General features: G+C 44.9%; 1 protein-coding gene across 1 annotated transcript; it reads left to right on the plus strand.

Moving 5' to 3' along the window:
• Window positions 1-3,870, plus strand: S100P (S100 calcium binding protein P). Its single transcript, XM_086464589.1, has 2 exons — window positions 1-138; window positions 3,721-3,870. The coding sequence occupies exons 1-2, from the start codon at window positions 1-3 to the stop codon at window positions 3,868-3,870; spliced, it is 288 nt and encodes a 95-aa protein (XP_086320715.1).
• Window positions 3,871-13,056: the final 9,186 nt, after the last annotated feature.

Genomic DNA, 13,056 nt, shown 5'->3' on the forward strand with positions numbered 1-13,056 from the left:
ATGTCTCAGCTGGAAACTGCGATGGGCCTGACCATTGCTGTCTTTGACAAGTATGCAAAGACCGACGGCAACAGGCAAACCCTCACCAAAGCAGAGCTAAAGACTCTCCTGGAAAAAGAGCTCCCCAACTTCCTCTCGGTAAGAGAACAGTGCGGCATCCTTTCTGTTTAGTGGGTGCAAGGGCTGCCTACAGACACGGGGTTTAGTACATTATGGGGGAAATTACATCTGGAAATATGCAACGGTTTGTAGAAAAATTTAAATAAAAAAAGACTTTGCACATACTGTGTAAAACTGATTCTAGTATTCAAGGCCATTCCCTGTTTACTAAATTCATCACTGGAGTTATCAGGACAATGTCTTTGAAATAGATTTGGTTTCATCCTCAGAATTCACCTACTTCTGTTTATCCCTGGTTTATCAGCTCATGTCGTGTCACAACGGCTGTGAAGGTAGTTATGTTGTTGGCAGTTGAAGATCTTGATTGCAGATGGGGAATCTCTCTAAATATTTGTACACTTGCTTTCTCTAGGTATTTATACTACGTACTCAGTATGCTCATCAAAATGGGCCGTAAACAAGAACTACAGATGAACTCAGAGCAAGCGGGTTTGCATTTGTATTTGATAGTAAAAGAAAGACCTGAAAACGTGGTTTACAATATAGATTTGTATGTAATCATCAGGTGCATTTAACTACACTTTTATATATATATATAATTTCTCCTAGTAGGTACTCAAAATGCTTAACGTATTATAGTAAAAGATTTAGCTGCTGGGAGACAAAATACTTTTCATTTTCAATTGTTTTTTATTTGCTTCCCTTCACTAAAAATCCAGAAAACACTTTAAAATGTCTTGTTCTTTCCACACAGGAGTGATAGTTATCTAACTGTATTATTAATTGCAAAAGCCTAGAACCAAATGTTTCTAGTGTGGCTACCACTTTTTGTATCCAACATAATTCAATTTTTTAGCTATTTCAGGCACTGCAGCCAGGGTACTTGATACAATTTAGTGTCTTTCCATGCAAGCTATAGGAAATCTCCATGTGAAATCCATGCCTGCTGGATTTATGACTCACAAATGAAACACAGATGCAATATTCAGAATAATAACCTGGAGGGCTCGGGGGGGGGGGGGGGGGGGGGGGGGGGGGGGGCAGATGAAAATGTCTCTGAAAAAAATGTGTAAAACAGACCACTGGTTGTGACCCAGCAGCGCCATAGGAAGCGACCTGTTCCTGATCACGGAGCTGTGTGGTACCACTAGCGCTTCCACGTAAAGAAAAACAAAACCAACAACAGAACCACAATTATACGGGGCCATGGAAATCCCCAGAAACTTGACATTTGGACTAAATAAAGTTGGGAAGCCGCTGCACTAGATAGCTACCAAATGGGATGATGCCCAAAGGTCGTTCCTGACTACGTTTACTGGCCAGGCACGACCTTTTCCAGTTCCCCACAGCTCCTCCTACTGGCTCTACTTAATTCCTGAAACTGGTGTAAAAACTGGATTTTTCCAGGAAGATGATTAGCTGAACGTCCTCTTATGTTCTAGTCTCCATCTCCCTTTCCCATTTTACCTATTCTAGAAGAAAAAAAAAAAAAGGCATAAAATAACATTTTATGCCAGTACTTGAAATAAATTTAAACCAACAATGTCCTTCCTGTCTTGCAGACTAATAGCTGCAAGAAAGAAACTGAGATCATAAGGCTGACTTCAGAAAAAAAGTTTTACCTGCATTTTCCTGACATTTACATCCATATTTTTTATTTGCAGGAATGTTTTGGGAAAGAGTCTTTTAAATACTCATGTGTATTTCTGGTCTTAGGATTGGTTATAGCTGACACAGCTCACAACTACCTGGAAAGGTCTTGAATCAATTAGAAGCAGAAATAAATCCGTATCACAGGACTGAAGGATTGGACTCAGTTATGAAAAATAATTCCCATATCTGCATTTCAGAAGTAATTCAGGCTAAAACCAGTTCATACATTTCACTAAATAATTTAAAAATTTCACTTATAAAATTAAAACTGATTGTAATTTGCAAAGTGAAAAGCAATAAAACCTTCCAGTCACATTCATCTGGTTCAATTTTTATTGATTTTACAGGTGCATATATTTAAAGTGAAACATGAAATTATAGAATGAGAAATTTAGTTAATTAGATCATGATCAAGAATTGCCGTCAGATTTCAATTAATGTAGTAATTATTTTAAATTTGTGGAAATCTTCCACAAGTTGAGATACTCCTTTCTAGTATAACGTCAGATTCATTTTTTGTTTAGCTTCAAGAAAATCCACGCGGTTGTTTCCTGTATTATATAGGTCTCTACTGCCATCCCCTGTTTATTTTTAAAACTGCATTTTCTAAAATCACGAGATCATCGGTGCCAGGACTCAAGCCAAAAAGCCCCTCCGTAAGCTACTTTAGGAAAAAAAAAACAAACAAAAAAAACCCACAACAGCAACAAAAAAAACCCCAACAAAACCCAAAACCCCACTTTCTTTCTTTTTTTCTTGTTTTGACAAAATTAAGAAAAAATAAATCTCTTTTTACTTGGGTGGTGTCTTGCTTAAAATCAGCCTTGAGACGCGCTGGTCCAGGCAATCCATAACCACTTTGAAAGAAATATATTTTTTCTGATACTGTCCGCTGCCGTGACTGAAGCTCAGCAGCGCACTGGCGCCAGGAGGTGCCTTCCTGGACACCAGCCCCTGCGAGCAGCCTGTGCCGGGCACCAAGGCCCGCGGGAGCACTCGGAGCACTTTTGAGGCTCTTTGCCTCTTTGCTGGGGCGGCGGTGTTTAATGAAGCTTAAATTTGACATTTGCCCCAGGAAAGCATCATTTTGCAAAACCGCCAACTGCCCGAGCTCCAGGCGAGCCTTTCCAAGGGCGCGGACGAGGAACACACAGCGTTTGGTTCAGCTGGGCAATGCCCAGGGGGCTCTGCCTTACACAGCTTTAATCACGGTACATGTTGGTTTAAATGCAGAAAACATGCCTCTCCGTGCCGCTGCAGGACCGCAGCTCTCGGGTGGAGTGATGTGTGGGGCACATGATTTCGTGGCAGGGGGGTTGATGTGCTCGCTGCCTCCGTGCAGAGGGTGGGAAGATGTGGGTCTGCGCCCGTGCCGTGAGGATGCTGGGACTCGCGCTTGGTCCCGCTGTCACCGAGAGCCCCCAGCCTGGGCCTGTGGCCAGCGGTGGCACGAGTGCCCGTAGGAAGGTTGTGCTTTTCGGGCAGCCGGAGGAGGAGATGTGGGGCTCCCAGTGAGACGGGCAGGCAGAGGTACAGCTGCCCCCCGCAGTCCCACGTCTCGTGCTGGGTGCTGAGTCGTTGTTTTGGCCAAACACGATGCAAAGGAACTCATGGCTTGGTACTCAGAGATACAATGCACAAAACAAGATAAGAGGAGGGGGAAAAAAAAAAAAAAAAAAAAAAGAAAGGTCTCCCTAGCAGAAAACATTCTGGGCAGAGCTGTGTGCAGGAGCCATTACACCCCCAGCTCCCAGACAACTTGGTCACAGTATCCCCCAGAAAGGTACAGTGTGTCCAAGCTGGCATCAGCCTCACGCTCCCCAGGAGCCCCCAACACACACATCGGTGAGGTGAGCCCCACCAGTGCCCTTGTTCGGGGTGTAGGTATCGATGCTGCTGCGTTAGGGTTCATGCCGCCTCTCACCTCAACCTCTTTCTCTTTTGCAGTCAGGGAAGGACAAGAATGCTATTGATAAAGTCTTCAAGAACCTGGATGAAAATGGCGATTCCCACGTGGACTTTAAAGAATATGTCATCTTCGTGGCAGCCCTGACTCGCTGCTGTCACCAGTACTTTGAGCAGAAAGCAGCCAAATAATTGTCAAACTGCTCACAGAATCTGTCTTTGCCTGTGCTCCATATGCTAGTGGTATGGATCCCTTCACTTCTTCCATGGACCACCATGCAGTTTACAAGCATGCTGGGCTGTAAAAATAAACCCTACTGTGCCTAATTCCCTGTCGTGAATGTTAATTTCTGCTCCTTTGTGGAAGAGCCTGGGTTTAACAGCTCCCACTAACTCATATCAAGTAGTTTCTCTCTTTCTCTGCTTTTTAAAACTACATTCTTAGCCAAAAGGCTCAATATTCACCCCAGTGCAGAGGCTGCACAAGGGTAAATGCTGCTGGAGCCAAGAATTAGCTGCATCTCTGGGATGCAGCCCACTGAGCCTCAGCTGACAGAGGCTGCAGCCTGAATCCACGCATGTGCCACCACGGCTGTATTGGGACCAATCTCACCAGGGCCGCCTTTGAGCCTGTTTGGTACCCACAGCTGCGCGGTTGTTGCAGGGCTGCCATGTAAGGCTCCATCTTGGTTAAAAAAAAAACGACGAACACAAACACTTTTTTTTTTTTGCAGCATGGAGCACTCTGTGCAGTTTTATGTGCTGGTGAAGCATCTCACCCAGATCATACGGATTTCTATAGCACAATAAGGTTTTTGTAACAATATAATTATATTACTCTACCATTGGCAATGCAGGTAGGGTTGTATACTATAAAAGTTTTATTTTAAATAAATTTAAATACCCCCCAAATAGCATGCCATAATATTTTTGCCTGAAGCAAGACTAATGGCAGCAATTATTGCTTCTTTACCTGAAAAATATTTGTGCAGAGAGGTGGAAGAGTGCGCTTTCAGTGGAGCAGGCAACAGACATCAGCTGTGACTCTTCAGCTGGAGCAAGATGGAACTAATCTGTATTTTGAAGCCCTTTGCAGGTGAGCATCCCAGTGCAAACTGCCAAACCATCAATTCTAGTTCCTTTTTCTTCAGAACGGTCCTGTTTGGTGCCATTCCTATCTTACGCCAAGAGCGAAGTCATTCCCTCTCCTACTGCAAAGGTGCTGTGCAGGTAGAGGTGCCGCAACTCCCTTTGCAGCTGCACAGCGTGTCAGTACCGGGCTCCAGCTCCAGCTGGAGGCCCCGGGAGATCATGCAGCGCAGCAAACGTAGGAACAAGAGCTCTGTAGGTGCAGAGCACTGCTTTAACTGCAAAAACATTTTCCTCTTCTTGCTGAAGCCTGCTACAATTGAGCTAACTCATCACAGTCACATATCAGGAGCCAGAGCAAGAACTTCATTGCACTGTTTCCTGAGTCTGAAGTTAAACCGCAGGTTCAACCCATTCAAAAGTGTGTACAAGCATACATAGGTTTACGTGTATTCATCTTTTGGGGAACCCACTGGGAAAAGTTTGGGCTTCTTAGATTATTTCAGCCTGTTTTAACCCTCACAGTGTCCTTTCATCTAGTCACCATCGGTTCCTCAGTTTGGCTGTACGGACTAAACACCACTTAAAACTTTATTCCTAATACAAAGGGCGCGGTGTCCCAACACACTTTAATGGAGGTGGCGGCTGGCTGCTTTGGGAAAGACTACGCTCTTCTCTGCCCCAGCACTGTTGGGTCAGGTCAAGCAACTGCGATCCAGGGGCCGTGCTGCCCTTGGTGAGCATGGCGCTGTCCCCACCAGAGCCTTCCAACCCCGGTAAGACCTCAGAGTCTCCCGTCCCCCTCACACTATGCGTGGCTGCCACACACACCAGCACCGTACCCGGCACAGACACATGCAGAGGCGTTCCCACACCCAAAAAGGGGTAAAGCCGCGACTGCTACGAGTGGAAGCAGCCACTGGTGCGGCTGCAAACAGCACTGCAACGGGTGCTGTTAGCCTGGGGTCACGGTTAAATCGGACAGAGACCATACTTGACATGTGACCGAAAAAGTAGCGCGCGTGGCCCACGTTCATGCCTTCTCCCTGGCACCTTGCTGAGAACAGATTCCCAGCTTAGCATGGACATACAACATGAAACTAACGATCAGTTATCCCTCTTTCTCTAACAGCCTTCATAAATTATTATCTCTGTGTGCAAGAGATCGCTTGAAAAAGATGGAGCATGCATATGTGTGTGCGCCGAAAGGGACAGCAGGGGTTTGTTCCCCATTCCAGCACTGCTACAGACGGAGCTCTTGCAGCTGACCATTTTGAACAGGGGCCTGCCTTCTTGTCCCCAAATCCTTGCGGCACACAGTCAGGCTGAACAACACTCAGAGGGTTGCTGAGTTCCTGGGTGGCTGGAGGTGAATCGCATTACATATATCACACTTGCAGAGCCAACATCACTTCCTTTATTGGCAACAGTAACACTTCTCTGCATTGCCTGAGCAAGAAAACTACTAATCATGAAAATGTGCAAAATTCTTCCTAACCCAAGGATCCCAAATTAGCCTTTTTTTTCAGAGACTACTCCATATAATTTCAATTGTTTGAGGTATCTTTACAGCTCTCATCCAGTATGTCCCAGCCTAATGGCTGCTGTGCAGCTCATCATCTGCAAGGGCTGGCAGATTCCAGTATCACATCCCTCGCTATTTTGTCAAGGCTACAAATGAGCAAAGCATTCTCCGTATTGCAAAAGAAGTCAATTATAAATTTCAGAGGTAAATTTCTTATATTGTGTATCTAGCTAGCTAGTGCTATAAACCATCCTCAGGCAAGGGAATTCAGGTGATACCTGCCACCAGATGATTGGTGTATCCTAATTTTTTTAAGTGTATTTTTCCTTTTCCAAGTTTAGTATTAGCATCTAAAAGGTTTCCTGTGATCCGTCTTCACTGAAATTATTTCTTTTACCACTGTGTGGCACTAAATGCAGCCTTTTTACTACCCACTGAGCCCAAAATTCCATGTATCATTGAGACAGAATGTAAAGAATTTGTGTTAAGATTAAAAAAAAATCAGAAGTGTTCCTAACAACATGGTAATTTTATTTCTAAACAAACATGTTTGTCCCATCGAAAGCATTTCACTGGTTGCAGTGGAAGCAGCAGGAGCTGAGAGCCATGCAGAGGCTCCATCCCTTGGGCTCTCGATAGGGTTTAGCTGCACCATCCCAGTCTCACCCTTGTGAAAGAGTTTCCCCTTGTTTTTAACCTCTTATGCAATTTATCATTCTTCATCCCCTTGAGATTGGTTTTAAAACACATCTCTTAAAGAGAATGTTGGTTGAAAGCTCCTGTCTTGTCAGCCAAGAGATTCACCCTATTACTCCATTTTATCTATTGGACTTTTAAACCCACGCTATTCCGCAGTGAGAGCTGTAACATACCCCACAGTTCACTCATATTTCCTAAACTTGTTGCCCCCGGCGTCCTATAGCCACCGTATTTCGCTCGCTCTCTAATGCCATTTTGCCCATTTTCCCGATATTGTGCAGGTTTTTCCTGTGCTTGTAGGGCACTTGAAGACTTGGTTTGCTCTGCTTATCTGCAGTTCTTCTCACAGCAGCCTGAAGCTGCTTTGTAACTGCACCACCTCCCAAAATGTACAGCTCAACTGTAATGAGCTCCAGCACCCCCCATGTCCATGAAGGAGTACCTGAGCTACCCCTCTTGCCACCAGCTCAAGCATGCTATGAGACAAGCAGGATGTTATTTTTCTCACTGTTCCTCTAGGCCCCAACCCTGCAAACTCTTACGCTTGTGTTGAGCTCCCATTAGGAGCCGTGGTCCCACCAGTACCTGTGGGGACACCTGGAGAGCTGAAAGGCCATGCCCAGGAGCACACGGATGCTGCGGGCTGCTCTGCTAACCAGAGGGAGCTGCGCATGTTCAGAGCTGCAGAAAGAGGGAGAAGAAAAGGGGTTTGGGTTTGGTTTTTTTTCCTTCTTCCCTACAGATCTTTCAAAAGCTGTAACTCAGTGATGAATATTCATTTCAATGTAGTACTGAAAATTCAACTGATGACACCTCCGAGAGAAAATGATCCAGGAACAAAAGAAATTAACACATAGCTCCCACCTTACCACAGAACAAAAGTGACTTTTCCGAATATATTATTTAACCTAAAAGCATTTCAGCAGAGTCACTTTAATATCTTTCAATCCATTAATTTTCTTCCCCAGTATTATTAATCTTCACTATGAACCCAGTTTACCAAGAATATACTGTGTATTTCCTTCCCTGGGTAAACTTCTGTCATTCAAGGTTCAAGCTGCAGAGATGCTAGACCTGGTTTTATACCTACCATTTAACCTCAGCTCTTAGGCCTAAATGTGTTATATAGGATGAAATAGTTTAAGAAACGGTAAAGGCAGCTGGAAGAGAAATAAAAAGACGACATAAAGAGCAGCTCATCAAATACTAGCTAACAGTTGTGGACAGTGCATGTTCGACTTAGTTATGAAAACAGAAAATAAAAGATATGGGAAAATATATTATCAGCAAATCGCGATATGTGATACGATAATCCGTAATGAGTTTCAAATTAGGCAAGGCTTAAAGGCAGAGGTCAGAAAGTCAGCTAAGCAGCAAAACAGCCAATAGGTATTTTTGTTATCTTATGCAGAAAAAATAAAAATTTGTATTAACAGCAGATACCTTCTATAGGTTAAGAAACTCCAGTATCTATAGTTGCCATTTTGAAATTTGGTGGGGCACTGTCAAGGCTCCTCAGGTTTTAAAGTGACAAATTGAAATCTTATTTCTGAGTGTATATACATGAGAAAATAGGCACAATGTTACCTAACCCTGAAATCACTTGCCGTCACTTATGTTATGGTTTTACTTGGGAAGGTTCCTCATTATTTTACCTTCAAGTTCACTAGGGCTCATGGAAAAAACAATTCACCCAGTCAAGCATAGTGTTTATCTCCTCAGTAAACCCGGTTTGGAGTTGGGAACAGGACATTTCTCTCCCCAAGCCCTCCGAGCATCCCACACTAGCAATGCGCACCTTCAACACTTGATCTACAGTGCCAAGATCAAGCTCTTTACAAAACACATTTTAGCTGCTGGTTTACTTATAAAAGGTGGGTCAAGGAGGCAGAGACGTTACCTACCTTTCAGGTGACAGTCTCAGTGTGAAACACTCCTGTAGGAGCTGGGAAATTGTGTTCAAACCTTTCCTCAGCTGAAACCCACAAACACCAGCTGAGTGTATTAAATAGCAGGAGCCAGGGTAGCAGGAGGCCCAGGGTACCTGCCACCTGCTCCCTCCGTTGTGTCAGAGACAAGGGAGGCTGAGCAGGCCTGAAAAACGGCACATTAGAAGCAGCACATCTCTGTAGTCTGGTAAATGGAGTGTACAGCTGGCAGTGCAGGTGTCTGTGTCCCAGATACACTATAAGGGCAGATTTTGTATTTTAGTCAATAACTATTTAATACAAAACACACAGCCAGCATAAATGAAAAGATACTTTTTGCCAGGTGAGTTCTCAAGCCATTGAACAGTAGAGCTATGGTTGCTGCTTCAGTCCTCTCTTGGACCATGTTGTCTGCAAGAGGCTGAAAAGGTCTCAGCAGAGGAGGAAAGGGAGCGTCTCCTCCTCCTTACCCTCATCCTCTTCCCTGAGCAAGTGTCTCCTCCTCCTGCCCTGTAAAACGGTGTAAGATGGCAAGTGATGCTCAGCCCACTAGCAGCAGAGTGCAAGTCCTACTGTCAAGTCCCCCCCACCATAACCACTCAGCAGAGCTTAGGAAAAGCTCTTAAATGGGGGGGGGGGGGGGGGGGGGGGAGCTGATTCCTGCTCAGATACGTGGAAGGAAGGATGGAGATCTCTGTTTTGCTAAAGGGGGTTCACGGCTGCAGCCCAGGTGACGTTCAGAGCTTGCCTGGTGTCCTCCGGGACTTCACCTGCTGCCTGAGTGCATGCAGTTCCCCAACAGAAGGACTCATGGTTTTGGGTCCCTTTCTGAGATACCTTTCCCATGTGCCGGGAGCAGAGCCTTGGGGCTTAACACAGGTTTCTGCAGTCTGCTCAGATCCACCCACCTGGAAATTAGTCATTCCAGCAGCTAATTGACTATGCCTTTTGTACAGCTTTTTCAGGCCATTTTCTTTCCCAGACTCATTCCTTTCTTTTTCATTTCTAGTTAATAATTTTTTTTTTACTCCTATGCCAATCTGAAAAGCTCTGGGTCACAGCTCCATTCTGGAAGCTGCTTATTGTCTGAAGGGAGAGAAAACTTCATTTTTTAAGGGCACAGCTCTGCTGCTCTCCAGCAGGTGATCAATAGGTGCATACACCACATTATGCTGCTGGACTAGGCACCAGAATACTCTATAAATAGGTTTGATTTTGCCTAGTAAACCTTTCCATTATATCTAAATTAATGTACTGATTTTTTTTTCCTCGTGATCTTACAGATTTCTATTTAGATGCAACTGCCAATAACATTTTCTTTTGTTTTATGACAGGCAGAAGTAGGTCTCTAAAGTATTAGGTAGCTATTGACTCTTGCATTCAGAAAGAACAAAAGGTTCCTGAAAAGAAATGGATAAGAAAGCTGAGCAGAGATGTGCTGTGAGAGCCAGGAACTTCCTCTCCAGGATGTAAGTACAGGCGCAGAGAGACTGGAGCAACCTGCAGGTCACTGCCACAGTTTTAGCCTTGCTACCTGAAAGGGTTTAAATCTGATGAAAGCTTGAAATCCCAGGATTGTGGGTTTGCTTTGGAAGCATTTTAATGTTCAAATATTTATTTTCCCTTAGCACCATGAAATCCTTGTTACACTGATTGTAGCTCCCTTCTTTGTCCTCATTTCCAAACCTACTCTGTAATTTAAGTCTGTGACACTTTGACCAAGTAGTTTTGGATGAAGGTGTTCTGGAAGCCACCAATACATCACAAAAGTCAATTTTGTGTTTTTGAATGAACTTCCTCACCTGTGCTGACCTCAGCTAGTTCAGTCTCCCCATACTCTCCATGAGATTTCCTATCAGTCAGTGTCATGTTAATAGGTTTAAAAAGCTGAGCAGTAAAACCTGCAGAATAGGTAAAAGGTCAAAGACCCTGTGCCCTCTGCTGCTCTTTCTGCAGGTACTAAGAGGGATGTCTGAAAAGAATATTTAATCTCTCATGACAAAACATCTTCTTCCTCCCTGGCTGACAAAACAACTGACTTCCCAAATGAAACAGGTGAGAGAAAGAGAAAGCCCAGAGCTGCAGCTGTAGGGGAGCTGGAAAGGACCTGAAGTAAATAACAAATCCCAAGTAAATCAGGGGTGATGCTAGGTTTGTCTCTGAGGGCTCTGTTGTCAGAAGCAAAGACGTGTGCCTTGCCTGGGGCTGGGAGAAAGAGAAAGCCCAGAGCTGCAGGTTTAGGGTGCTGGAAAGCATCTTCCAGAGCTAACTTGGGGCTGCTGCTTGACTTCGCTACTGCTGAATACGTGGTGTGAACACGGAGCTGGGTGCCCAGCCATGTGCCACCTCACACTCCAAATTCACAAGGATGCTGAAAGCCACACGCTCCTTAGGCTGGCACTGCTCCCAGCCATCATCTCAGAGGCAGGATGATTTTAGTCTGGTTTTGGCAGGAATAAGTGCAGTTTCTGCAAACCCAGATACTGCCCTACCGATCTTCTGATAGGAAGACTCTGTTGGCTTTCCCACGTCACGAGGCAGCAGCAGACCCTCGCTGACAGCCTGCCCGTGCCAACAGACTCTGCAGGCGCATCGCCTCAGCTCTGAGAGCTGGAGAGGCAGGGAAGGTGACAAAGGGCGGGATAAGGCCAAGGCAGCACAGCGGTGTGAGGCAGACCTGCAGGAAGGGACACTTTCCCCCAGCTGACATTGAGCTGTATCCTTGTTTATCCACGCTTTCCATGTTTTTCTCCTTCTTTTCCTTCCTGTTTTCTTCCTGCCCGAATATGAAGGAGCCTTTCAGTGGAAAGCTGCTCTGTGGTTTATTTTGTAAATAAGAAGCCAAAGCTTTTCTCTCCTGCTAAGTCCCCCAAAATCAAGCAAAAGAACTGTCCTCTTGACAGAGGAGGCTGCTATTTTGGCTCACAGTTCAGCCAGCACAACGTAGTCCTTTCTAGCGAGTCTCGCACTGCTGCATGGCAGCTCGGTCTTTCAGCCCTCAGAGAATGGGCACATTAGGAGCTGAATATAAGCAATGTTTGCTTCCAATTTGCTCAGGCTATGCCCAATTACTTTATTAATGGACTGGTTTGCAGCAGGGTTCAGATAAAACAAAGCTGTGCTTTAGGTTTGGTTTTGCAGTCCCCCCAGGCTTAGAGCAATAAAAACGAAGCAATGTTAACTTTCTTTCTGTGGGATATTGTCTACAGAAGCGTGAGCTAAAGATCTCTCTATGGGTAGCCTGTCCTCTGCAGAGCTCAGTGCTAATGAAAGCAGAATGACAAATAATTTTATTTTCCTGATACTTTCAATTAGAAAAGGATGGCTCTTCAAGAGACAGTTCACAAGCTTTAAATATCTGTTTAATAATTCCTTTGGGATAATGTGTGGTGCTTCACTCCACCAAGCAAGTCCAGGGTCCACTTTGACCTCCTCCTGCAATCCTGCTTTTGGATTAAGTTCTCTTCCACAGGAGAGTTTCGTGTACTCAGGAAAGCTGGGGAAGGTTTTTTAGAGTGATCCAAGGGATCTCTGCATCAGTTGTCTGGGGTATCAGGAATGCGGTTGCTGACAAGAGCATGCAGGTAGTGATAACTGTGTGCTTCAGAAAGTACTGAGCGAGGCTGCTAACCCCTGAATGGGAAGGGAAGACAAATATCACCCCAACCACCCACCTCACAGAGAAGGCTTTGAGAGTCTGGACAAGACGATAGGAAGAGGAGGTAGCTTTACATAGGTTTCTACTATTGGAAAGCACCATTTTAGCCACTTTAATACTTTGCCTCTCAGAAATTAAAACATGCAGTACATGTGCTTGGAAATGCTTTCTGTAGAAGGAATCAGTGCAGGCAGAGCCATCTCATACAGAGCAGTACAAGACATGCTGAAAAAAGGCTGCTGTCTTGCAACATGATGTCCGGAGCCTGCTATGAACCGGCCCCATGCCTGAACTGAGACTCAGCAGTGCTGCAGTGCTTCATGCTGTCCCATCCACAGACTTCTCTGCAACTTGAGGAGGTCTTCTTTAAGCCAAAGGTTTTAGCAGTGGCTACTAGCTGCCGGGCTCTGCAACTGGTGGCATGATCTCTGCCTTTTTTTACGTCCACCTGTCCTTCGAAAGAATCGTCTTCAAACACA

This window comes from Leptosomus discolor, chromosome 4, assembly GCF_034619465.1.
Source record: "Leptosomus discolor isolate bLepDis1 chromosome 4, bLepDis1.hap2, whole genome shotgun sequence".
NCBI classification, from domain to species: domain Eukaryota; kingdom Metazoa; phylum Chordata; class Aves; order Leptosomiformes; family Leptosomidae; genus Leptosomus; species Leptosomus discolor.

Excerpts from the sequence above, each read along its gene's own strand:
- S100P (XM_086464589.1), top strand. The coding sequence starts at position 1 with ATGTCTCAGCTGGAAACTGCGATGGGCCTGACCATTGCTGTCTTTGAC. Across the intron at positions 139-3,720 it reads AGCTCCCCAACTTCCTCTCG|TCAGGGAAGGACAAGAATGC; the intron begins GTAAGAGAACAG and ends TCTCTTTTGCAG.